The 26,828-nt window shown below is 31.1% G+C and overlaps 4 protein-coding genes and 1 long non-coding RNA gene across 11 annotated transcripts; 2 read left to right on the top strand and 3 right to left on the bottom strand.

Annotated features, from left to right (window-relative positions):
* Nucleotides 1-533: 533 nt before the first annotated feature.
* LOC123686085 (17-beta-hydroxysteroid dehydrogenase 13-like) lies at nt 534-6,551 on the bottom strand. Its single transcript, XM_045626066.1, has 6 exons — nt 6,394-6,551; nt 3,681-3,837; nt 3,435-3,589; nt 2,787-2,964; nt 1,168-1,538; nt 534-685 (listed from the first exon to the last, which is right to left on the bottom strand). The coding sequence occupies exons 1-6, from the start codon at nt 6,465-6,467 to the stop codon at nt 595-597; spliced, it is 1,026 nt and encodes a 341-aa protein (XP_045482022.1). The 5' UTR covers nt 6,468-6,551; the 3' UTR covers nt 534-594.
* Nucleotides 6,552-11,096: 4,545 nt separating this feature from the next.
* On the bottom strand, nt 11,097-16,817 carry LOC123685562. 6 transcript variants are annotated; one of them, XR_006748323.1, is made up of 6 exons: nt 16,654-16,817; nt 16,421-16,576; nt 15,517-15,777; nt 14,721-14,917; nt 12,642-12,902; nt 12,258-12,330 (listed from the first exon to the last, which is right to left on the bottom strand). It is a non-coding gene; the product is annotated as an uncharacterized LOC123685562 (long non-coding RNA). The 6 variants fall into 6 exon arrangements; XR_006748321.1 differs by lacking the exon at nt 12,258-12,330 and adding an exon at nt 11,097-11,302 and having other exon boundaries at nt 16,421-16,817; XR_006748320.1 differs by having other exon boundaries at nt 16,421-16,817.
* A 154-nt stretch (nt 16,818-16,971) lies between these two features.
* On the top strand, nt 16,972-18,649 carry LOC123685560 (mitochondrial import inner membrane translocase subunit TIM50-C-like). The gene is made up of 5 exons (XM_045625237.1): nt 16,972-17,191; nt 17,250-17,569; nt 17,630-17,783; nt 17,855-18,181; nt 18,233-18,649. The coding sequence occupies exons 1-5, from the start codon at nt 17,053-17,055 to the stop codon at nt 18,427-18,429; spliced, it is 1,137 nt and encodes a 378-aa protein (XP_045481193.1). The 5' UTR covers nt 16,972-17,052; the 3' UTR covers nt 18,430-18,649.
* A 206-nt stretch (nt 18,650-18,855) lies between these two features.
* On the top strand, nt 18,856-24,174 carry LOC123685558 (nodal modulator 1). Its single transcript, XM_045625234.1, has 13 exons — nt 18,856-19,067; nt 19,128-19,227; nt 19,286-19,414; nt 19,524-19,847; nt 19,900-20,139; nt 20,194-20,371; nt 20,537-20,798; nt 20,870-21,054; nt 21,105-21,283; nt 21,794-22,504; nt 22,562-22,755; nt 22,811-23,048; nt 23,313-24,174. Exons 1-13 carry the CDS (start codon nt 18,925-18,927, stop codon nt 23,931-23,933), a joined length of 3,504 nt encoding a protein of 1,167 aa, XP_045481190.1. The 5' UTR covers nt 18,856-18,924; the 3' UTR covers nt 23,934-24,174.
* Nucleotides 24,175-24,724: 550 nt separating this feature from the next.
* On the bottom strand, nt 24,725-26,776 carry LOC123685559 (lisH domain-containing protein C1711.05-like). 2 transcript variants are annotated; one of them, XM_045625236.1, is made up of 2 exons: nt 26,347-26,776; nt 24,725-26,119 (listed from the first exon to the last, which is right to left on the bottom strand). In XM_045625236.1, exon 2 carries the CDS (start codon nt 26,060-26,062, stop codon nt 24,875-24,877), a length of 1,188 nt encoding a protein of 395 aa, XP_045481192.1. In that variant the 5' UTR covers nt 26,063-26,119; nt 26,347-26,776; the 3' UTR covers nt 24,725-24,874. The 2 variants fall into 2 exon arrangements, with proteins under 2 accessions (XP_045481192.1, XP_045481191.1); XM_045625235.1 differs by having other exon boundaries at nt 26,322-26,775.
* Between the last annotated feature and the right edge of the window lie 52 nt (nt 26,777-26,828).

Below are 26,828 nucleotides of genomic sequence, written 5' to 3'. Positions count from 1 at the left end.
GCGATGCATAGGATTTGCAGTCTGAGTTTATGATATGTTCGTGGAAGTTTAGTTTACCGTCTTATTGAACACCAAGATATTCAACAGAATGTTTGGGTGTTATGAAATTTTCGCCTTCTTATCTATGTAAATATCTCATTTTTGGTGAATTCACAGATGCATATTTCAAGGTTATTTTCCATCACTTATAAAATTTTTTAATTTGCAGTAAGTGGTTCCTTAATAGCGATTTCGACGCTTGGTCGTAGTGAGAATATGAGTAATTAGCTGCGTCAATAATGGGTTAAGGACTGAACCTTGTGGGACACCTGCTGCGATGTTTTTGATTGGGAGAGTGTGTTCTGAATTTTAACCACAAATGTTCTGTTTTTTAATTAGGAGTGTAAAAGCTTCATTGAGAATTTGAAATTTTGATGATTAAATTTCAAATGTCAATCTTTCAGTTATAGTTCTAGATATAAATAATGTCTTCGGTAGAATTCATGAACTGTATTGAAATTATATCAAAAATTATCACTTGAAGAAAACAAGAATTAAATCTTCAAAAATTTAATGATAATGTATAAAATCAACATTGAGCAGTCATGTATGTCTTTATTCACTGGTATTTCTCATCACAAGATCCGATTCAATTCTAGAATCCAAAAAATCCACAAACTTCAGAAACGCTTTCCTCGGTACAATCCTGAAAATGAAAAATGAATTAATTACCAATATGAAATCAATCATTCAAATACCTAAATTAACCTAAATTACATTATTACCTTCAACGAACAATATATAGGATTGTAATAAAAATGATAGACGTGCTGACGTGAAAGCAATTTTTTTTTGTGGTCACGAAATTATTGGGTAATATTTTTTTGTTTTCTTATTGATTTTTCACTTTTGAGATTGTTTTTTTATATTCAAAAGCACATTTTGAGTTTTGAAATTAACAGGATGTATGGAGCTCCTAGTCTGATTATTATCGGTTGAGTCCTTTCCTAGTTCAAAATTCGAAGATTACAGACATTATGACAGAATAATAAAGTGCTCTGATCCGAGAACGAGTTCTCGAAAATTCGGGAGAAAACTTTTGGGTAACACCAATTTCCTATGCCAAGCAGGTTATAGATCACTTCAGTAGGTAATAAAAAAAAAATTAAAAATATATTTCGGTCTTACCTCAATATATTCTGCAACGGTAAAAGGTAATTTGGTAAAGACAATTCAGCGACATCTCTTCTTTGAGCCATCATTATCTTACGAGCAACATGATCTGGTTTTAGAGTCTGCATTAGAGCGTCAAATTTGATGCTTGGATTCTTGCACAATCCGGTATCAACCATGTACGGGTAGATTGTAGTGAGTTTGATCTGGTTATTGCGATTCATTCTGAGCTCTTCATTTAGACTTTCCATAAATCCACGGACTGCATATTTAGTCGCGCAGTAAGGTACCAAATTGGGAAAACCACCCAAACCTGCTACAGAAGACATCGCAACAATGTGACCTTTATTGTTCTTCATCATTGTTGGCAAGAAAGCTTCCATAAGCTGTAATTAACATATGACTCATTAGTTCTACGGTTCACAACATACAAATATAAATAACAATAAGAAACTAAAAAGTTTCACAAGATATAATGTTGTAAGAAGGAAATCCAATCCCCCAAATGCTAGATCCCTCTGACAATCTGCAATTTTGAATGACCGAGAAGTGAAGTTGTTAGAGATAGCAGACATTGTGAAGATATCATCTGAATGTGTACATCATATCTTCCACGAATTTGTACATGAGAAAGCTGTGTGCAAAATATGTGCCGCGGAACTCACAATCGATAAAAAGCAACAACGTGTTAATGATTCTGAGCAATGTTCGAAGCTGTTTAATGGGTTTCGAATTGCTTCTGCATCCACCGTATTCGCCAGATCTGGCCCCCAGCGACTTTTTCCTGTTTACAGACCTCAAAAGAATGCTGAAACTGAGACCTATTTTGAAGCGAAAGACAAATCCTACTGCAAAAATGGTATCGAAAAGTTGGAAGATCGCTATAAGCGTATAATCGCTGTCTCGCCCTCGATTCAGCTAGTTAGATTCTTTGTTATTAAAGAAAAATAAATGGTTATTCATTCATCTGAACCTAACTGAGAGAAGAGTAATTTTTAAATTGGAAAATTTATATTTTTATATTATGTTTGGAATTATGGTAAAATCAAATTAAAGGCAACAGAGTCGTAGTTTGAAATATTCGCTGGTCAAGTTCATTCAATCGAATGAAGATGATTCATTTAATGGATTCGGAACGTCAGCAAAATGATTTTCATAAAACTGAATGAGACTTTTAGCAAGAGCGATTAAGTCGATTTTATGCTAATTCATTAGACAGATGGAATTCCACAACCCATAAATATGTTAACACATGACATCTGTATGAAAATCCAAATGTCACCCATTCAACATTTTGTTCAATGTATATTTCATTCTTTCTTAAATTGTTGTTATTGTTTCTGATATTCTCATTTCTCTGTACTTACATACGTTAACAAATCATCTTCATTCGAGTAAATTAACTTGGTAAGCAAATATTTTAAACTTCGTTTTTGTTACCTTTTATTTATAAGTTCATATTTGTTACTTCAACCTATACCTATTTTGTTTGTTTCATCTGTAGTCCAAATATATAGACAAAACTTTGGCTTAGTCCAAATTGGTCGCATGATTTAATTGCTCCTAATTGAATTAATTATCAAAAGTATGGCAACAATAAATTGAAAATACTATCTTATAATACAGGTACTGACCCAAAATAACTGGAATACGTTTATGTTCATGATCCTTCGAATTTCTTCTCTAGAGTGCTCCATCAAAAGATGACAAGGCATTATTCCAGCATTTGCAATGAGAATTGTCACTTCTCCAACTTGCTGTTGCACTAATTCAGCAGTATTGACAACATTATCTGCATCACTCACGTCCACTCTAAAATATTTTATTGTTAAACAAATAGTCATCCAAAAAAACTTGAATTAAACAGAAATGTACCTACTTATGTACATACTTAAAATTGGCTTGTTCCAGAAAAACGGTTTTCTACCATCATATTGCTCGAATGTAGGTTATTTTCGCGAAAAAATTCTGGAATTAGAATTTAAAGAAGCAGGCAAAAGCTCCAGACTTCCTAGCAGTGCTGTTCACAATTTTTTTTCGAATGATTTCAAATATGTGTTATTCAAAACAACCAAAAAGCTCTAGATTATTCAAGAACGCTTCAAACGTGTTGATTTGACTTAGTTTTCATGCACATCACAATAATTTAGTAAAGTTATTAGATAATCAATCGATAAAAGAATACAAACGCAGTTTACCTACTCGTAAATTTTATCTTCTAACAGAAATCGGAACTGCCAAATCAATAACAATGTTTAATCAATGAGTAATTAGTTACTTACACATATCCATAGGCTTTCTTAATATCCATTTGGTTAATTTCTTGAATCGTCTGATCATTATTTTCCTTGTTGATATCCCAACCAACTACAGTTGCACCTGCTTTGGCGTAATACAGAGCCAATTGTTTTCCAATTCCATGACCAGTGCCAGTTATCTGAAATTAATGAAATATATAAATTGAATTTGAAAAACTTATAAAATTTCGAATTTTAGATCCATCTATTGATGCTTTGTGAGAGACTTACCAAAACAACATCATTTTTCACAGATTTAGGCTCTGACTTGTAAAATAGTCTGTATATCCATTCACCAGTATAATACAGTATTTGCAGATTCCATAATATCAAAAAAGAAATAATTTCCAGTATTTGATAGAATGGGTTACCAACACGAAATGATTCTCTGGAATACAAAAGACATCACTCAAATTTTCATTCAAATTCTTCAACGTAAATAATTAATTCAGTATTAACTATCTTAATATAATATAAATTTCACCTCATAGTTCTTTTTTTCGTCCAAAAAATGCAGCAAAATGAAAAATGTTTACAGAATAACATATCGCAGAAGTAAAACATAATGTTGAGTATTGAACGAAATCTAATACTAGAGAACAAAATACTGACTCGAGGTTTATATGAACGAAACAAGTGATTAAAATTGTCATCCGAAAACTATTTGCCCAATTCTTTTAAAGTGAAAATAATTGCTTGAGTAAAGGTATTTAGAAATTTTGAGATGAGAAAGCAATTATAAAATCACTCATTACAACTTGTACGTGACAGAGAAAACTGTAGATGGGTTTGAAATTACCTTTGTTTGAGTTATATTTCTGAAATAATATCATATATTTTTATATTTGTGACAAATTCGAACTATGAATATACCTAAAATCACAGAACTCGTTAATATCTCATATTATAGTTACTTGTTGTACATGGTGGGCAAATAATCGAGGTAAGAGGCTATATCTCAGAATCCACTCATCGTAGAGACTTGCGGTAAAAAATGTTACCACTACATTGTACAAAAAAACACACTGGAAATTGTTTTGAAGTTCATGCCTTCACCTAGGAGGCGTAATAGCTACCGTCGAGTAGAAAAATGAATTTTATTCGAAAATGCTTCATATGAAGTTGAAGAAATCACTGTAATCCTTGGAAAATTCTCTATCTTTTTGAATTGTCACTTTCGATTTTACGACATCAAATAAGGGTAGGTGAAAGGGAGAAATTTGACTGATTGAAATGCCTGTAACTTCAGGATGACTCAACATTTTTGAGCAAATTACATCTCTTCTGAAAGATAATATCTTGTTGATTGAGGACAAAATATACTCATGATAAATTTGTTTTTGCTGCTTTCGATAGGGGCGCTAAGTCAGAAGTTCATTGTATTGTTCATTATACTCCGAAATTTCAAATGTAATGATAAGATTTTCTCAACAGAAACAAAAATTCCATCAAATTTGCATAAAAAAATCTGAAGTTCGCAAAGCGATAGTTACAGGCGTTCTGGAGTTAACCGAAAAAAGATATTCTTCAACTGATGCACTGCGAAAAACCAAATTGTGTCTTTAGGTTCTGACAGAAATTGAAATCCCATCAAATTTGTATGAAAAAACCAAAAGGTCGCAAAGCGGCAGCTTCAGGCGGTCTGGAGTTATGGCCGAAAGAAGACACAATTTAGTTTTTCAGTGCATCAGTTGAAGAATACCTTTTTTCGGCCATAACTCCAGAATGCCTGAAGCTATCGCTTTGTAATCTTTTGGTTTTTCATACAAATTTGATGAGATTTCTGTTTCTGTCAGAACTTGAAGACACAATTTGGTTTTTCGCAGTGTGTTAGTTGAAGAATATCTTCTTTCGGCCATAACTCCAGAACGCCTGAAACTATCGCTTTGCGACATCAGGTTTTTTCATGCAAATTTGATGGAATTTCTGTTTCTGTTGAGAAAATCCTATCATTACATTTGAAATTTCGGAGTAAAATGAACAATAAAATGAACTTCTGACTTAGCGCCCCCTATCGAAAGCAGCAAAAACAAATTTATCATGAAAGTGACAAGACAATTCAAGAAGATAGAGAATTTTCCAAGAATTACAATGATGATTCTTTTTCTTCAACTTCATATGAAACATTTTCGAATAAAATTCATTTTTCTACTCGATGGTAGCTATTACGCCCCCTAGAGGAAGAGGTATGAACTTCAGAACAATTTCCAGTGTGTTTTATTGTACACTTTAGTGATAAAATTTTTTACCGCAAGTCTCTACGATGAGTGGATCCTGAGATATAGTCGCTTACCTCGCTTATTTGCCCACCCTGTATGTACATTACGCTTTGATGGAAATGTAAATTGTAATTCAGATACTTGTTATTCTATATCCAATATTATTTTCCCTTCAAGGTTTTTAGGTCGCTATTTTTATCTCGTTTCTCACGACAGAAAAAAACTGTGTTACATTGAAGGTGAAACTAATCTGCAGAACTATGCTCTATTATTTATCCATGAAATATCTCAAATCATTAAAAAGAACAATTTACAAAATTCGGATCTTGGTGGATTCGAAGTCCTAATGACATCATTCCTGTTATTCTATTTCATGGGATTCTTATCACTCAGAGCAATTATATCAATTGGGAATGCACTCTCTGAACTATAAAATCAATAAAGCATATCCAAAATGATTGGAAAGGTTAGGGACGGCTGATAATTTTTCTGATAATTTACATTTTTTCGTACAAAAAGCTTCGTCGATGATGATTCGAATTTTGGCCTAAAAAAAAGTTTGATTGAATTTTTTGTGATTATGTTCCAATAATCCAGGCTCTAAAATGTTCATAATGTAATAATTTCATTTCCATGAAAAAATTATCAGTACAGGACCTTCTATTTATCTTTCATCAAGTTATATCACACAGGAGATAAGGTTTTCTTGAAAAATGAATACTCACTTCTTAGAACTATTAAGTACTGATGTGGAGTGCCCATTATTTACATCATCTACAGTTCTTGTCATTTCTACCATAACAATCGTCTTAACTGTAGCACTGCTGATCTACTACAAACTGAATGCGAACTAGGATTTCGATATCAGATATCTGTATTATAAGATAAACAGTTTAATTTAAACGGCAATGATTCGTTCATTATTGAATCCCCAATATTATAATTGCAGTACAGTAGGAGCTATTAAGATATTTTTTCAATTAAAAACAAACAACACTTAGCCATGACATTGAAAACAAGTTACAACGATTTTGCATACAATAATTTTTTTTACCGTAAGTTTCCTTGTCCTCATAGTTTCGAATTTTTAATATAATATTCGGGATCAGAAAACGAATAACCATGGGTTCAAATAACCCAATTATATTTAAGTATTTTCATAATTATATTTGTTATATAGTTTTTCTTATCTATTTTTTTCACATGATTTGAAATATTCTATGAGAAAAGAGGATAAAATAGAACATAGTTCATAATGTGCAGGTTTCTAAACTCATTTAATTCTCTGAAAAAGTCAGAATATGAATTCAGGAATATATTTTTCAGTAAAATCGAAATAATATAAGAGTTCAAACATTATTGCTGTGAATCTTCTGATTAACATTTTCTGGGGGAGTCGTTTTTATTTTGAAAACTATATGGCGTCAGCACCACTCAATCAACCAGCAATGACACAAAACAGCTCCTATACCAGATTGAGATAAACATGACCTTCAAAGACAAATATACTGCACATCTTCATTTTTTATATAAGCCAGAAGGGTTTGGCATGAAGGCCTTCTTCACAAAATCAAGGAGAAACTTTCGAATATTGCAACCATGAGGGGATTTGAGAAGGTGTGTCCCAGGGGAGTATACTGGGTCCTCTACAATCATCATGATGTTTTAATTTTTGGTAAACTAAAAAATGTTTTTTTTTTCGTTGAAGACATCGACTACTATGTTCATTAGCCTCCTACCTAACATCATCACCAGACATGTACAACTTCCATGACCTAGCCGGGATTGGAACCCGGTACCTTCGGCACCACAGTCGACACAATTTCAAGGGTCTAGTCTGGACTCTAGAAATTTCTCAAATATTTTGAACTGGGTTTTTTGTAGGAATTCCCTTGTACAAGCAGTAGAATTTTGGAGGAAAAATCCAATCCCATATAAAAAAGCGAATTATCAGTAGAAATTGAAAAAATTCCGATTTAAAAAAAAATTATAATATGTAATTCTTAAAACGAACTTCATTAGATTCCATTCCGAAGGAACATCAATTACAAGAAAAAGTAAAAAACAGGAGATCAATCATAGATATTATAAATATACCTATAGGAACTTGTGTTTTGATATCTATACAGTGAGCAATAATAAGAGTATATTCGTAAATTCGAAAAATCTCATATCAGTTTTCGACTGTGTTAGAAAGAATTTGACTGCAGGTTGGTATCCAACATGGAATTTCAAGACAAATTGTGAAGGGTACTTCCTAGGAGATCCCAAAACTGAGTTATTTCGAGTCCTATGAGAGAACTATTAGTTTAAAAAAATTGTGTTCGAATTACCTTAAAAATTGTTTATCTTGAAGAATTTGCCATGCTGAATACCAACCTCCAGTCAATTCATTCTGGTAAGTTTCAATGTCTATTTCGGAATCTACAACGTTGAAACTAGGGCTGGGACTTTTTCGCCTTTTAGTATTAAAATATTCATTCTTAAATTTATTCGAATAATTCATTCAAACAAATATTCAAGCTTGATTATTCATGAATATTCATTGAATATTCAATGAGTATTCATTGATTATTTAGTGATTATTCAATGAATATTCGATTAGTATTCAGTGATTATTCAATGAATATTCAGTGATTATTCAATGAATATTCAGTGATTATTCAATGAATATTCTGTAATTAATCAGTCATTATAACTCATCGGGTGTGATAGTCAATGTCCAGTTCATGTTATAATAATCCAATAGAATCCGTAAATTTCGCAAAGTTACGGCATATTGACCATATTGTGCTCATTTTATAGTAACGTACTTTGACTTTCGCAAAAAAAAAAAAGAATTAAAGCAGATGTCACTGAATTTTACAAAAAGTTGGTTATAGTTCTATTAACAAATGAGAAATTAAAAATATTATACTTATATAATCGTAACGAATATCAACTCGAGTGTAGACGATATATTTTGATTATGCGAACCTCTTCACTCGAGACGTATTTCGCGAAACACCATTCTAGTTGCGCTCTCGTGACTCGGTGTATAATTGAATTTTGTCGATGCTCTTATGATATTATAACTGATTATTCAATAAATATTCAGAGGGAAGTACCCTCAGTACCCTGGTTTTACCGAAAAAAATGTGATCTTTTTATAATCAAATTGTCGTTCGGAACATCCAGCAATTATTTTTATTACATTAAAACGTAAAAAATACAATAGATTCTTGAATAGACGCAGTAAAACCTTCGCTGGGACATTACAATCTACATAGACCCATTACAGGTATACAGGTACAAAGAGAATGATCAAACGGATTATGAGAACATTAAATCCTTCAAGAATACACTTCGTGTTCAATTCCATGAAAGATTCAAAAAAACTTTGTTTTCCTGATTCGGTTTTGTCAGGGGAGGATGTTACTCCAGTTGATGTGTGTACATTTTTAGACCCCAGATTTAAAAGAATAGAAAGATTCGTCGGTTCGCAAATCGGAATCAAACAATATTTGACCACTGAAATAGAGAAATGTCTAGAGATGGCAATGCAAACGGAACAAGAAAACAAGGTTCCAAATGAAAAAACTGCAATCGATTAAAAAGACAGCATTAGATTTCCTCTTCGAAAACGATTTGAATCGTTAAAAAATAGTACCAATTATTGTAATAATGAAATAGATATTTACGTATTAGATTATCCAAAACCACTAGAATGCTGGAAAAATAATCAAAACAAGTACCCCGAATTGTCTGAAATAGCAAGAACGTATCTATATATACCATCAATATCAATATCAATTTCGTCAGAACGCGTGTTTAATAGAGCTGGTAAAAACTATAATTACCGCTAAATGTGCATGTCGGAAAGGTTCATCATTTCAAATGATTTGTTTTTTTTCAAATATCCAACTAAACTCACTGAATACAAAACTATTCACTGAATAATCAGTGAATAGTCTAGTATTCACTGATTATTCATGAATAGGAAATTGCTCATTGAATATTCATGAATATTCGAATAATGCAAAATGCAATTATTCGAATAAATATTCAATGGATATTCGAATATTCAAATCATTCATTCATGATTCCCAGCCCTAGTTGAAACCCTCTAAATAACACAAAAATATGTTCAAAGTCGATCGGTCAATATTTTCGAAGAAACCGAGGCAACCTTGGATAAATTTCGTTAAAAAGAATGTATTGGCCTGAAAATTTGATAGAAGAAGCATTTGACCAGACCGAATACAAGTCTACAATCAGTTTGCTTTCAAAAGGTTTCATTTCCTAGATATTTCGAGTTTTATAGGATAATTTTCAAGGGGGTTTGATTGGAGGATATTTTTACTGTCTAAAGAATAGTTATTTATAATACAAGTGCAGAAGGCATTGATATTCTTCCACGAGTTCAAAATTCAAAAACGAGCCACGAAGTGGCGAATTTTGGAATGAACGAGTGGTAGAATGAGCCTTCTGTACGAGTATTATACATTATTTTCTCTAATTCATTGCATTTTCATTGAAATTAATGAAATATTTCCATAAATATAATTTAGTGATTTTTGCATTGAAAAATGTTGGTTGGCAGAACTGATTTCTTTGAGGCAAATTGATGAATTGACAGATAAAGCCGTGGCGGAAAGTTCGGAGTACCAACATAGAATAATAAAATATAACCATGAAAACTGTGCGTTTCTGATATATTCTCGCACGATTTTGTTCTACAAGATGTGGAAGAATGAACGGAATAACCACAGAATTAGAGAATAGTTATTTATAATACAAGTGCAGAAGGCATTGATATTCTTCCACGAGTTCAAAATTCAAAAACGAGCCACGAAGTGGCGAGTTTTGGAATGAACGAGTGGTAGAATGAGCCTTCTGTACGAGTATTATACATTATTTTCTCTAATTCATTGCATTTTTATTGAAATTAATGAAATATTTCCATAAATATAATTTAGTGATTTTTGCATTGAAAAATGTTGGTTGGCAGAACTGATTTCTTTAAGGCAAATTGATGAATTGACAGATAAAGCCGTGGCGGAAAGTTCGGAGTACCAACATAGAATAATAAAATATAACCATGAAAACTGTGCGTTTCTGATATATTCTCGCACGATTTTGTTCTACAAGATGTGGAAGAATGAACGAAATAACCACAGAATTGGAGAAAATAAATTATGAGTTTGAATAGGTGTATGCACTAATACAGAGAATACATCAATTAACTACGTTTTTCTAATTCCTTAATTCATTTCAGTAGAAAATTTGCCTGTAAGCTATCTATACAAAATTTACTGAACTTTTTCTTGTCGTAAAATCCTGTAAAGTACTACGTTACTACCAAAAGTTGGTTTGATCTATCCTCTCTAGTTGTCGCCATCTAGTCAAATTTTAGAAAAAATGTATGAATGTGTGAAATATAAAAGGCATATTGTATAATGTATATTTAGTATTATTTATTCGATATTACGAATTACTATTATTCATTCCTGAACACCTATTCGCTATGAGATGTTCCCTAAAAGAACTTGTTCACGATATTTTGGCATAGGATCACCTTCAAATTTGATGTCAAAAAGAAATTCTCCTGAATATTTCTCTGCAGTCGGTTTCTTTCTCTTACATGCCCCAAAACTGAAATATTACAAATTATGTAGAAAAACTGTGCTTTAAATGTGTTGAATTTTCAGCGAGAAATCGATGCTTAATTCGGAATCTACGACCTAGAAAACCTTCAAAAGTATGATAAACGATCTATCGATTTCTTCGCTGAAAGAGGTTTTTGATTCAGATCGTCTTCAAAATTTGATGTAATGGCGGATTTTTCATGAGAAATTCCTATATTTGCAATCAATTGCAAACAATTGAAAGTTAACAAGTTTCTGGTTGGCGCACCCGCCAAAACTAAACTTTTCAAATTGTGATTCGGTTGATTGGAATCTTGTATCACATCTCACCTGCCACCCTGCGGACTACCAAAATGCTCAAAAACCTCACAGGTACTAATATAAACCAAGTCAAGTGTGTGATAGGTTGCCTAGAGAAGATCTGCAACTCGGGTACCTCTTCAATCATCATACGGTCCTGATACGAATTTTTCAGTTTCGATGTGATTTTCGTATGTGAATTAGGTAAATGTTAACGAGAAGACAAGAATTCGAGGTTCGAATTTTGTATCAGGAACGAGGAGGTATATCAGGAGCAGGAGTACAATAGAATATGCAACCCAAAAAAACGTATTCGTGTATGTTTGGTTGCCTATAGATGATCTGCGACCCAGATACCTCTTCATTTATCTAATTTTTTTCGATGAGAATTTTTTGTTTCGAAATGATTTTCGTGATTCAAATGAATACAATCGATCGAAAAGACAAGTTCGAATTTTGTATCAGGAACAAATGAGACCGAGGAGGTATATCAGGAGCAAAAGTACAATAGAGTAGGCAACACAAAAAACGTACTCGTGTATGTGTGGTTGCCTAGAGATGATCTGTGAGCCAGATACCTCTTCGTCATATGTTCCTTATACGAATTTTAGTGTTTTGTTGTTATTTTGTGTGTGCAGTGGGTAGTAAAGTCGAGAGAAACATTGATGATTTGTGATTTATTTTCAATAATTTTATTCCACATCATGAGCAGGAATTAAAATAATGACTTGCAATCTGAGAAACGAACAATAATTAAAATTGATCATCATTTCTAAGCGAAACATTCCAAAGCAAATCCAACTATTACTTAATTATAAATGCACTTTCAGATATATATTCAATCTCATTATATATATATATATATATATATATATATATATATATATATATATATATATATATATATATATATATATATATATATATTCATTAATAGTGCAACACTTCTACGAATTTCTAGACAGTCAAGTTCAGAATATATGTAGAGTAATAAACATATTACAAAAGAATATTCTCCATAAGTGTCATCTATGTATATTATTTACCTACAAACTGATAGAATCATGTTGATGGCCATTTGATATCTTAAATGATCAACCATTTAGGGTATGTAATTTCCTTCTGCAACCTGCAATGTATTCAAAAAATCTAGTAGAAGAATAGTCCTTTGTTAGTAAGTTTTGTAGGCATCTTTGAACAGGAACTTCATTGAGAAGAGCGCGAAATTGAGCATTTTGTGATTTCTTTCCACTCAACATATTCCATAACATCAGCATGAGCAGATAGATTATATACTGACTTGCAATCTGAAAAACATACAATAATTGATACCTATTGTATTCATTTCTATGCTGAAAAAGCGAAACATTTTAAAGAGTATCCACCAATTACTTATATTATAAATGTGGTTATCCAGATTATCTAAGAAAAAAATATTGAATGTAATATTATATTTATATTAGGAAACAAATTTAAAAAAGAAGTCAACTTGTTCATCAGAGGAAATCTAGATTGTTCAGTTCATAAAAGGATTTTTTTTATGGGTGTTTATATTTCTGTAAAATACGCTACATAAGTTTTCGCCACTACTTTGTTCAGTGATCCATGTAATTTGATGAAGTAGAGTTCCACTATATTTTTAATAGGTAGAGAAGGTGGCAGGAAGCTCTCTACAGCTTAGGCGATGTTTTGTACCATATATTTATATTTTTAATACCTTATGGAAATAAATTTGAATTTGAATATGAAGAAGAACAACAATTGATAATATTTTTGAAAGACATCCAAGTACCGAATATACAGTATTAGACACTCTTTATACCGCAATATACAGTATTGAAAAAAAGAAAAGAATTTGATAAACATGAGTGTCTTCTATGTATATTATTCATCTAAAGAGTGAAGGACTCATGTTGATGACATATTATCCTTTTGTGATGAATTTGGTAGGCATATATTGAAAAACTTTGTTGTGCAGATTACAAACTATTGAAGTTACTCAATTCTTTTTGCCTAATACATTCTTGATCCTCCTTCTCTGATCCTTGGAATTTGCTTTATTATTCCTGGAATAAACTTTTTTATTACTTCAAACAAAAAAAATTAAATAATTTATATGGAGTGTGAATTTTATTCAAATTGGAAAGCAAATAAATAATTTTGTGACTATTCGAGACTCGCGTTGGGCGCCAATTGATATTGATCTCCTCAATATGAATTTGGTATATTTTCTAAAATAGATCCAAAAAAATTTATATCTCTGATTGAAAATAATTCCCTCTCTCAGGTGGGTTCAGAGAAAAATATATAAAATTTATTATTTTTTTTTTTAATCAAACAATAAACCCTATCTACCTAACTACCTAACTAATTACCTATCTATTGAAATGAAATTTTTTACAAAAAAAAAATTTGAAAAACACTTATCTAATCAGTCACTTATCAACTTATCACTTATCAATTCAGTTCAGCTCTGTATTTTCTGCTTTGAAAACTGAAAATCCTATTTCAATACTACTTCGACGTTACAATTCCAAATTCCATAGTCTTTCCAATTCCAATTTCGACTCTTAAATATTATAATCTTCACTTCTATATATATTTTCTCCTCAAACTCCTTACTCTCTTCAATTCTATCAATTTCAAATTCAAATTCTCAAAAATAATCTCCTTCAAATTTCTCTAATAATTTCCGCTTGAAGTCTCTCTTTAATTTTTTTCTGGCTGTCGTGGATTTTCAGTTTTCATTTCTCTCTTCAATGTTCCATATTTCGTCTATGAACTGTCTATGGCTGTCACTCAATTATGAATTTTCTTTGTCCTACCTAACTTAACTATCTTTAATAACAAACAAATCACCTATTATAACTAAATTTAATTATTATGTCTAGAACCAAATGTTTATCTATGAAACCAACTGGAAATTGGAAATACGAATTATTTCCAATTTTACTTGAATTTCAATGACTAATAAAATTTTTGATTGAAGAATCCATAACAATACCTACTTATTTATAGTGAAATATTTCTACGAATTTCTAGACATTCGAGTTCCGAATATAGAGTAATAAACATATAACAAAAAAATATGATATCCATAACTGTCATCTATGTATATTATTTACCCACAAACTGAAGAAATCATATTGACAACCATTTGCCATCTCAATAAATGGCAATTATTTATTAATTCATCCACCATTTATGTAATTTCCTCCTGCAACCTGCAATGCATTCAACAAATCTAGTAGAAGAGTGGTCCTTTGTTAGAAAGTTTGGTAGACATCTATATAGAGAAACATCGTTGAGAAGAGCACGAAATCTGAAAAACATACAATAATTAATATTCTCATCATTTTTGAGTTGAAGAAGCGGAAGAGTATCCACCACTTATATTTTAAATGCTGTTATCTAGATTATCTTAGAATGTAAATGTCGAATGTAATATAAGGAAGAACAAAAATTGCTACGAATTTCGAAAGGTTTCCAAGTACTAAATATACAGTATCAGACATTAGAAAAAAAAAAAATTAATATCCATATGTCTCATATATGTATAAAATTTATCTGAAATTCTAAAGACTGAAGAACTAATGTTTATGATAAATGCCACCTCAATGAAGAGCAGTTATTATTATTTATATATTCATCAGTTCTATAATTTACTACTAGAATGCATTCAATCAATTGAAAAATTTTGTTGTGCAGAACACAAACTATTGAAGTTACTCAATTCTTTATGCTGAACACATTGTTTAGTATGAATATAGGTATACTCAATTTCAAGTATATAATTACCTTTTCATTAATAGTGAAACATTTCTACGAATTTCTAGACAGTCAGTACCGAATATATGTAGAGTAATAAACATATTACAAAAAATGTGATCTCCATAAGTGTCAACTATGTATATTATTTACCTACAAACTGATAAAATCATGTGGATGCCCATTTGACATCTTAATTCATCCGCCATTTATATAATTTCCTCCTGCAACCTGCAATGCATTGATTTCAAAAAATCTAGTAAAAGAATGGTCCCTTGTTAGCAAGTTTTGTAGGCATCCTTATACAGAAATTTCGTTGAGAAGAGCACGAAATTGAGCATTTTGTGATTTCTTTTCACTCAACATATTCCATAGCATCAGCATGACAGGAAATAATATTTACTGACTTTCAATCTGAAAAACATACAATAATTAATATTTTCATCTTTTCTAAGTTGAAGAAGTGGAACATTTCAAAGAGTATCCACCAATTACTTATATTATAAATGCAGTTATCCCGATTATCGAAGAATAAAAATGTCAAATATAATATGAGGAAGAAGAACAAAATTTACTACGAATTCGGAAAGGCATCCAACCATCAAATATAGAGTATTAGACATTTAAGACATTTGAAAAAATTGATATCCATAATAAGTGTCATCTATGTATATTATTCGTCTAATGACTGAAGGACTCATGTTGATAACAATGAAGAGCAGCTATTATTATTGATTCGTCTTTTAGTGTGGTAATTTACTAGGTATTACAATTTATTCAATCAATTCTTCAGTAGAAAGAATCCTTTTGTTATAAGCAGTTTAGTATCTATTGAAAAACTTTGTTGTGCAGACAACAAACTATTGAAGTTACTCAAGTCTTTTTGCTTAACACATTCTTTAGTATGAATATATACTCAATTATAAGTATATTCATTCTTTTCATTAATGGTGAAATAATTTGTACGAATTTCTAGACATTCAAGCACCGGATATAGAGTAATAAACATATCAGAAAAAAGTGATCTCTGTAAGTATCATCTATGTATATTATTTACCTACAGACTGAAGGAATCTTTTGTTGATTACCAATTGCCAGCTGAATGAATGACAGTTAATTAATCCATCAGTTATGTGATTTACTCTTCCAACCTGCAATGCATTCAACAAATCTTCTAGTAGAAGTGGTCCTTTCTTGGCGAGATGGTAGGCATCTATACAGAGAAACTTGGTTGAGTAGATCATGAAATTAAGCATTTTGTGATTAATTTTCACTGAACATATTCCACACCTTCCAACCGACACAGTGGAGTGTTTCCATAGACAAACTAGTTTATCTGAGTGTTTCATTTACCGTAAAACCTCACAAGAAATTCTTCAATAAAATTTAAAATTATCTTAGTTTTCTTTCAATACTTCATGCAATTATTTTTTTGTCAGAATTTTAGCGGAAATTCAAATTGAGACTACCCGAGTGTTCATTTTAAGGGTAAAATCCAGTACATATCTGAAATCTTAAAAGAGAGATTTTCAAAAAGATGGTAAAATTTCAAGGATTACATCCTTTTGAAATTCGAGAGTTGCATAGAAAATAAAAATTCATAGAATATCCTGCCTTAAAATTTTAAGGTTATGATTACCGGAATAAAGTTAATCCATGAACATATTTTTTTAACATTTTTTAAATAAAATGTTTAAGTTTTCATCCAGAAATATAAAATTAGTGAGTAACGTGTTAAAGCAAAGCTCGATTCTGCTTGTGGAACATAAAAAAAGCTATGAAGTCCTTAAACTTCGCTGTATCTCTACAGGAATAAAACAATTCACTGGTAAGTATTATTTTTTCCTCGAAAATTTCGCAATGTTAATGTCTTTATTGTTTTGCAGATCAAAAATTAGATAAATTAAAATCCCCCTTAGGTAATTTGATATCCAAGGATAAAGAAATAGTTGAAAACCAAATTAATGAAATAAATTTGAATGAGGAAGAAGCAAGAAAGAAAAGAGAACAGGCATGGAGAACTATGAAAATCACTCTCTCATTGTTCGGTATTAGTTTCACGATATTAGGAGGTTACTTGATATTTACTCTCGGTGCTCCTACAACTGATCCTGACCAAATGAATTTACACCAAGATATTGCTGATAAACCTGTTTGGCAGCAATATCTTATACGAACATATAGAGAGTTAGATTTTTATACTAGGGTGAGTATTTATGATTGAAACTATAATATTATGAACTGAATGGTCATGATTTATGTTTAGCTAATACAAGAGCCATCTAGACAGCAACTATTACCTGACCCTTTGCAATATCCATATATACAACCCAAGTATACATTGGTCCTGGAAATAACAGATGTTTTGGTTCATCCAGATTGGACATATAATACAGGTTGGAGGTTTAAGAAACGACCAGGTATGATTTATTTTTCTCAAATTTTCAAACCAATTCACTCTAAAAATAGTAAATTTTCTTTGATTTATAAGGACTGGACTATTTACTTGAGTCACTTCATGGTGTCTATGAGATAGTAGTATACACAGCTGAACAAGGTATCACTCTATTTCCTCTTTGTGAAGCAATAGACCCAAAGAATATAATTTCATATAAACTTCCTCGAGATACTACATACTTCAGTGGAGGTTATCACGTTAAAAGTTTGGATAGACTGAACAGAGACTTAAGTAAAGTGATTGCTATAGACTGGCAACCTCAAAACCTCAAGTTCCATCCTGAAAATCTGTTGGCAATCAAAAGATGGGATGGTTCCGATAGTGATCAAACAATGATTGATCTTGTTGCTTTTTTGAAAAGTAAGTTTTCTATATTTTTAAATTTCTCACAACTTAAAGTATTATTTATAGGTATTGCTGATAATGATATAGATGATGTTAGGGAAGTTTTAACACATTACCGCTCTTTTGACGATCCTATTGAAGCATTTAAGGAAAAAAGGAAGATGCTTTTAGAGCAGTTAGAGGCTGAAGCTGCAGCTAAAAGAGAGCAGGAAGCTTCAAAAGTTAAAAGATGGAGACCTTCCATATTTGATAAAAGTTTTTAATATTCATTCACAATGAATTGAATTATATTTATGGATTTTGTTACTTGTTTTTTTCCTTATTCAATAGTCTTGTACAATTTTTTTTGTTAATCATGAGACTAACAAAAAATTTTGATGTCTGAAATGTAATTCATTTATAATATATATAAGAGCCTTTTTATCTTAGAACTGAAAATTGTAAGGAATATAAACATGAATAAATATACCAACTTTGTTCAAATTTGTCTTTTATAATTTCAGGTTAAGATATTTTCGTTATTAGCCGAAATAACAATTTTAATTTTGTTTGAATACTGCTTTAATTTTTCGGTATCACAAATTATTTTTGAACTGTTCTGTCAAAGTCCATACTGGATCCTATTTTTCAATTTCCCTCTCAACTCAAAATTAATTCAATTTCTATGATTATGTCATGTGATGACATATGTTATTTAACCTGACCTGTCGGTTCGAATAATTAATGAAAGAAATTTGTTTCCATTACAATTGAAATTTATGAAAGAAATGTTTAAAATTTTCGGATCTGTAGTGATATTTTCAATTGTAATATCAATTGCTAATTCCAACGATGTCCTAGGATGTGGTGGATTTGTGAAAAGCCATGTACAAATAGATTTCTCCAAAGTAGAGGTTAAATTGTAAATACAATTTCCATATATCCACGTATCATCAAATAAACCACTTTCCGATTATTTCAGGCTAACAAAACAAGGAATTTTGAAAGATATTACTACTTGCGCTCCAAACAATGGTTATTACTTTCTTCCTATTTATGATAAAGGTGAATACACCATTCAGGTATGTGCGAAAATAAATACAATTAGTTCCTTGAATTGAGTGTTTTGTGCGTTTCTAGTTGAATCCTCCTCCAGGATGGAGCTTTAATCCAAATTCTGTAGAACTATTAATTGATGGAGCGAATGACCTTTGTAGCAAAGGAGTTGATATTAATTTTAGTTTCAAAGGCTTTGGTATTACAGGAAGGGTAAGTGTACAAGAAACATTCATGACTACAAGGAATTTTATGTTCTTGATATATGTGAATAAATTATTCTCAATTTGGAGTTTCGATGGACAAACAATACATTTTTCAGGTAGAAAATTTTGGTGATGTTTCTAATGGACCAGAAGGAGTAACAGTAGAATTAGAGTCTGAAACTGAAGTTCGTAAGACTGAAACTAGTGTAGGTGGAATATTCTTTTTCACTCCTGTTTATCCTGGATACTATAAAATCAAAGTTGACCACCCAAGGTGGAAATTCTTGAAGGGGAATCTTCAAGTGAGGGTAACAGAAGGAAACACTGAGTTACCAGCTGGAAGTTTGATAGTTCATGGATATGGTATATCTGGATTTGCAAAAAGTGAAGGAGAGGCAGTAACAAATACTACTATCCTATTATTTAGTGAAAAAGAATCTGTAAGTATTTCAAGCATCCAAAATGGATATTCTACAAACAAAAGAGTTTTAGGTTGAACATAATGCTGTATTTGAATGTGATAAGAATTTGATATCAAGTAAATGGGGTCTTCCCAAAAAACCAATATGTGCGGTTAAAACTAATTCGTTAGGATGTTTCACATTCACTTCTGTAGTGGTAGGAAAATACTATGTTGAAACTTTTTATCAAAACAAAAATATAGATGTGGAACCTTCCAAGATCGAATTTGTTATTTCAAATGGAGATGTTCATCTTGAGAAAAGTTTTGAGGTAAAGTTAAACTTCAAATAATGAATAACATTTTTAATATATGTGTTAATTTAGGTAATTGGATTCAGTGTATCAGGAAGAGTTTTGCGATCACTTGATATTTCCAAACCGGAGGGATTATCAAATGTTGAAATTTATGTGAATGATAAATTGTCAACAAAGACTGATTCCAATGGATTTTATAGATTGGAAAAGTTGAAAACTGGAGTTTTGAAAATTAAAGCTAAAGCAGGTGGGTTTCTAAAACTGAAGAACTTATGATGTCGGAAATAATTGAAAGTTGTATATATTTTGATCATTACTTCTAAAACAATACCGTCCTCATCTTTATAGAGAATAAAATTAGGGTTGGATCCTAGTTTATATATTCATTTTTCATCAAATAAATTTTTTTCAGAAAATGTTTTATTTGAAGAAGTCACAGTAAAAGTTAGTCCTAATGTTCAAAACCTTCAAAATATTGCACCTTCAGCATTTAGAGTATGTGGCAAGGTAGAAAGTACTCAGTCTCACATAGTCACAATAGTAAAGAAAGGCTCAACATTTTTGAAGAATGTTCAGAGTGATCCCCAAACTGGTAAATTTTGTGAATATCTGCCAAAAGGTACTTACGAAGTTCAAGTCCAAGTTAAAGACATAGATAAAAAAAAAGGATTGCAGTAAGTTTACTAAATTGAATTGAAAGATCAAATCAGTAAGGAAAAAAATATTAAACCCTTAAATTTTTCAGATTCTATCCAATATCTCAAAATATAGAGGTATTCAAGGAAAATGATATCTTACATTTCTCACAGTTAAGAGCAACTATATCTGGAAAGATACAGTTACATCATGCTAAAGATAACGAAAATTTCAAAGTCTTTTTGAGCCCTCTACAAAGTTCCAATCAGAAAACACTTTCTGTTCAATTAAAAGGTGAGATAAAAAAAGTTGAGTATAATTTTAATTGATTTAATATCTTTCAGGACAAAACTACCAATTCGTAGATGTATATCCCGGTACATATAAACTCAGTCTATCTTCAAATAGCTTTTGTTGGGTTAAAGACAGCCATGATATTGTTGTAAATTCTATTAGTGTAAATGCTCCGACATTCATACAAAGTGGTTACTCTGTTAAGTTCATTTCCTCTCACAACACTAAGGTAAATATGAATTTTTATAAAGGTAAAGGAATGATACAATTTAAAATTATTGTTATTATATTGTTATGGTCTCTGTCTTATTTTTTGATATTTCTTATATCATTTGTGTTAAATAGGTTACATTATTTAATCATGGAAAGATAGATGCTTCAAGAATGATATAAATGAAAATGTAATGTATATAAATGAAAATGGTACCAAGTACGGCTCAGTACTTGGTACTGATGCTCTTTTAATTCGTTTCCAAATTTGTCTATGGTTCGACAAATAGTGAGTCAATTAACTGATTAATGAATTCTTGAATTCCTCTCATTATTCACAAATGAACACTGATTTACAACATTAAAACAATTTCTTAACTTTGTTGATGCGTGTATCTTTCCATGATTATATGGGACTACTGAACATAAATGACATAAGAAATGTCATAATAGTCATTTTAAATTGTATTGGCTAACCCTATAAAATAAAATAAGATCAATTTCAAACGATTCATCTTTTTATTCATAGATGTCTTATAGACTCCTAGAAAATTCAATAAAGGAGGATATTGAAGTTGAGAAAGGAGAATCAACTTATTGCTTACCTAAGGATGGCTCTTACTTATTTGAATACCTTGGTTGTCATAAGTACCTCACTGATACATTCACATTCAACACTCAGACAGATAATAAAATCAAATTAGATGCTGTATCTCATCTGAATAGCATATGCATCGCATCACCAGAAGACCATGGCCCTGTGATAGCCTCTATAGATGTAGATGAAGAAAAATTGCATAAAGGGCCTTTGCCTTATGAAAATGGTTGTTACTTAATAAATTTACAGCTTGAACCAGATGCAAATGCTATCATTCTGCCACAAGCTGAAACTTTATACTTCAAACCTCTAATTTCTTCCATAAAAGGGAAAAATGATTGTTTCCAGTGGGGTCCAGTTTTTAAAGCAATTAAGGGCCATGTTTTCAAGGGAAAAATCATACCACCTCTTCCTGGTACAGTGATAACGTTAGAGGATGAAAATGGGGAGACTTCTGTTACAGAGACTGACGGTTCAGGCTTCTATAAGTTCCCTCCAATGGATACATCAAAAAGTTATAAAATATCCGCCAAAAAAGAATCTTATCAACTTGTAGGTCCTTCGGAAAATGGTGACTTCACTGCTTATAAACTGGCACAAGTCATTGTGACTGTGTTTGATGAAAACAAACTACCATTACAGGTAAATTCAGGATAGACTATTTGACATTATGAAAAATATTGTCCTGCTTCATTTTAGGGTACTCTTCTTTCTCTATCAGGTGGCATTAGTTATAGAAGTAACTTACAAACAGACGAGAATGGTAAAATTACTTTCGATTCTTTGAATCCTAGTGAATATTATTTGAGACCAATGATGAAAGAATACAGTTTTGACCCGTCATCAAAAATTATAAACGTGGCAGAAGGGGAAACTATTTATATCACTTTGACGTGAGAATATGATCATATTCATCAATTTCACCTCACTGAACATTTCAATTTTCAGAGGTAAAAGAGTTGCTTATAGTGTATTTGGTATTGTGACATCGTTGAATAATATCCCTGAACAAAATTCAGTTATTGAAGCTGTAGGGGTTGAAAACTGCAGCCATTTATCTGAAGAAACAACCACTGAATCAAATGGAAGATTTAGAGTAAGAGGATTGCAACCGTATTGCACTTACCATTTAAGAACAAAAGATGCATCAGTAGAGCAGAGCATTCCTGAATCCATCGAAATGAAGGTAGGACAGAATCTTAGTCTGAAACAATAGGTTATTTATTTGACAGTGTAAAAAATATTGTCCTATTTATTGTCATCCTCATAGATGAGACTTTCAAGAACGATATACATTCAATTGACAAAAAATAATGAAAAAGCTCTATAAACTCGAATGATGAAAACCTATCACATTACTGAATAATTTAAGAAAGCTGTCAGATATCTCACTTGAATTTGTGTTGAATGTTTGAAAATATCAGAAACTACAATGACATTTTTTTTTCAGAATATTGTGAGTGATATAAATGATATACATCTTATTGTCCTTCGATCTAAAAGGCAGACTAAAGTACTAGTGAAAATCAACACTGATGTTCCTGAATATGCTAAACACCTGAAGCTGAATGTGTACCTGAAAGGATCATCGGCCAATCCTGTTCATAGTGCCAAATTGGATACAAACAAGTTATTGCCAGAGTATAATACTGGAATAATCATTCACCTTCCACCATTGGCGAAAGATGGAAAAACCTATGTGCTTCAATTGGAACCATTTACAAATCAAAATATAAAATGGGTAGCTCAGAGTGTTTCTTTTGTTGCAGATTCTACATTTAAATCTATACAAATGGAGTTTACTGTCAAATCAAGTAATACAGACCAACAAATTAAGCAAACATCAATTTGGAGCCTAATCCTAATAATTAGTACTCTACTAATTGCTTATAATGTAGACATCATTATACGGATTGCAAACGAGAAGTTCAATTTAAAATTAAGTTCATTAACATCGCTGTTAAAATTGAAACTTTCTTCTAGTACTGATTATCCAGCTAATGATATGGATATTGATCAGATCGTACAAAATATTAATGCTGTGAAGAAGAAACCTAAACGTATTTCTTAAATAAGTTTGTTTAACATGTATTTGAAAAATTTGATATACATGTTTCCTTAGTGATCATTACAAGTGATCAAGACTGAATTGTAAAGGTTTTTGTTATTCACAGTAGTACATTTTCATTAACAGCAATGTTGATCATTTGAAGTTATTTATTTATGTTTGCACAATAGTCATTTATGAATGATTTTGTTGTATTTGTAATATTGTTTCACTTTGAAAGGATATTAGTAAAAATTTTTCTTTATCAAGTTATTTTTATGAATACTCTAGATCTCTTCTTGATTAATTTGAATGAATAATTACATAAATACAAAATGACTAAAGTGAAGTCAGGAGATTTTCACTATTGTAAAAATTCATTATATGTATGAACCTTTGAAATAGATTGAAGTTACTCAACCTAGAAAGTGATACCATGAAAATAGAACGAAGTGATGTTTTAAACACAATGTTATTTAGATCTCCCAATTTTCATGATCCTCATGAAATTTTGCATGAACATTCCTTTTACTATTCTGCAACTGATTTCTAAAATTCATTTCGATTTTTTCAATTATCTAGAAAACAAAATTTTATATAGGCTGGAAGCATCTAAAGGATTTCATCAATTTACGAACTCAACCTAGATATTCGGAGCCTAAATTTTTCAAGTGAAACATTCTGATCAAATGTTATGTGTACAAGGTGGTTGATCGAATAGAATTGATGTTCAACCTCAAATTCTTTATTCTTACATCATTATTCAAATTGATTATTAATCTTATCTATAGATTTTGTCAAGTAATATTAAAAAGTTAAACATGCAGAAAATATTTATTATCACCATTTAATTCTGATATATATTTCTTTCCAAAATTTCAATAGAATAAAAAATATATTCATCACACTGATCATATTTTCAAACTGAATATAGTATACTTTTAAATATATAAATTCAAACGCACTTATTGTATACGTTGGTCATATCTCAAATTCTCTCTATTCAACATATATTGGAAGTACCAGTAAGCTTTGTTTCTCTTATTTTTGCGGTAGTTGACACGGTCAAACCACCATCTAGCTTTTCCATCTTTTTTTCTAATGTCGTTTCTAGCTTGAACTAGGTTCATGTACCAGGAACCTTCTGTTATTGTATGTTCATCATTGAAGCGATTATTTTTACTATCAAGAACAATTTCAAATTTTTGTTTAGGATTATTCTCTTTTCTCTTTCTAGCCATTTCAAATTGTTTCATAAGGTTTTCCAAGCATTTTTCCATAAGATCATCAAATGTATCATCTGTACTCTCAGAAATATCTTCACAATATTCATGTATGAGTGAATCCAGAAATTGATCGTATCTCATGCCCTCATTTTCTTTATTTTTTTTCTCAAGATCACTAGTCTGTCTGGTGTTTGATGAAATACAAGATACTACAATAGCTAATAAAATTGTACAAACAAAGCAAGTAATATATCCTTTGCCAAAAATTATATTTGGACAATCTTCATTGTCAGCATCGAGAAAGTTCAGATCTGAGAGATATTTGTCATGTTTGAATGTTTGTCTGTTTGAATTATTATTTGAAATCAAGTATTGTTTTTTATTTTCGTCATCTACTTCGGTGATAGTGGCAGTATTTGTAGTTTCTTTTTTACCAGTGGATCTTTTAAGGGAGCATAGAGGCTGTAAACTTTCAGATTGTAATTCAAGAGGTTTCCAAGTTGTAATGTTATCTACTGTATTTTCGTCACTGAAGTCCATAGAACTATCATCTTCATTTGTAATTTGATAAAACTCATTTTCACTGATGATACTTATGCCATCTGATTCCGAGTCTGATTTGTTATTGGAATAATCAGTTGTATTTTGTATTCCTTTGGATGTTTCTGCTTTTTCTATTTTTTTCTGGTCTGCATTCCAAACTCTAGGATTTGCAGATTTATTTGTGTTGAGCATTAGCCAAGAGTGTGTAGTACAAGTTTCTGAGGTCTCTGAATTTGCCATTATCCAAGAGTTTGCAGTACTAGTTTTTGAAGTCTCTGAATTAGGCATTATCCAAGAGTTCGTAGAGCTACTGTCTGAAGTCTTTGAATTAGGTATAATCCAAGAGTGTGTAGTACTAGTTTCTGAAGTATCTGAATTTGGCATTATCCAAGAGTTTGTAATACTAGTTTCTATAGCCTCCGAATTAAAGCCTGTAGTTTCCTGTGAAAGTGGATACATTTAGATTTTTTGACTACATCAATATTGATTGAAATGATTAAACGTATTTAAAAGAAAACTTTGTGAAATTAGGTATCTGGATGAAGTTAAAGTTCGATGACAAATAGAGATTTACTGGAACATACTGTTTTCTGATAGATTGAAACGATTTAATTAGATTATAAGGTAAAAAATGAATACGCACTTCCTCCATTCTCTTTCCTAGATACCTTTTGATGATAGATTAAGTATTCACTTTGCAAAATAAAATGTCTGCAATGTCTAATTACGAAAGATTATTATTTATAGCCTTCTAACTTAAAATTGTTTGTCATCAATGTCTTTCGCAGTCCCATAAGTATGTGTTTTTAATGCTCAAAATAGTATTTTTTTGAACATTCTAGTCCTGTGAATGTTACCAATTGATTTGTTTGGATTCAATTATTTTGATTTTATGACAATGGCTCATCAATTGATGAAAAATTCAATTTGTTCCATTTCGTACGAAAATATTACAGTTTCCTGTAATGGATTCGAGAAAATCCTGCCTTCATTTCTAGGTGTCTCTGCTAGCTCAAAATTAATTCCAATTTAAATAATTAGATCCATAGCTTAGAACATTAATAATCTATCTATATTCTAAGGCCTATAATAACATGGACTGGCCCTCACCACAGTATAGGTTGGCCCTCACCACAGTATAGGTACTATA

This window comes from Harmonia axyridis, chromosome X, assembly GCF_914767665.1.
Source record: "Harmonia axyridis chromosome X, icHarAxyr1.1, whole genome shotgun sequence".
Lineage (NCBI taxonomy): Eukaryota > Metazoa > Arthropoda > Insecta > Coleoptera > Coccinellidae > Harmonia > Harmonia axyridis.
The sequence above is the reverse complement of the archived record's forward strand: the minus strand, read 5'-3'. Positions and strand labels throughout refer to the sequence as shown.

Coding starts and splice junctions, on each gene's coding strand:
- LOC123685560 (XM_045625237.1), top strand. CDS start 17,053: ATGTTTAAGTTTTCATCCAGAAATATAAAATTAGTGAGTAACGTGTTA. Junction 17,784..17,854: donor GAGGTTTAAGAAACGACCAG/GTATGATTTATT, acceptor TTGATTTATAAG/GACTGGACTATTTACTTGAG. Junction 18,182..18,232: donor TCTTGTTGCTTTTTTGAAAA/GTAAGTTTTCTA, acceptor TATTATTTATAG/GTATTGCTGATAATGATATA.
- LOC123686085 (XM_045626066.1), bottom strand. CDS start 6,467: ATGGTAGAAATGACAAGAACTGTAGATGATGTAAATAATGGGCACTCC. Junction 1,539..2,786: donor ACGTATTCCAGTTATTTTGG/GTCAGTACCTGT, acceptor TGTTAATTACAG/CTTATGGAAGCTTTCTTGCC. Junction 686..1,167: donor CCGTTGCAGAATATATTGAG/GTAAGACCGAAA, acceptor TTTCATTTTCAG/GATTGTACCGAGGAAAGCGT.
- LOC123685558 (XM_045625234.1), top strand. CDS start 18,925: ATGAAAGAAATGTTTAAAATTTTCGGATCTGTAGTGATATTTTCAATT. Junction 19,068..19,127: donor TCCAAAGTAGAGGTTAAATT/GTAAATACAATT, acceptor CGATTATTTCAG/GCTAACAAAACAAGGAATTT. Junction 22,505..22,561: donor AAAACAAACTACCATTACAG/GTAAATTCAGGA, acceptor GCTTCATTTTAG/GGTACTCTTCTTTCTCTATC.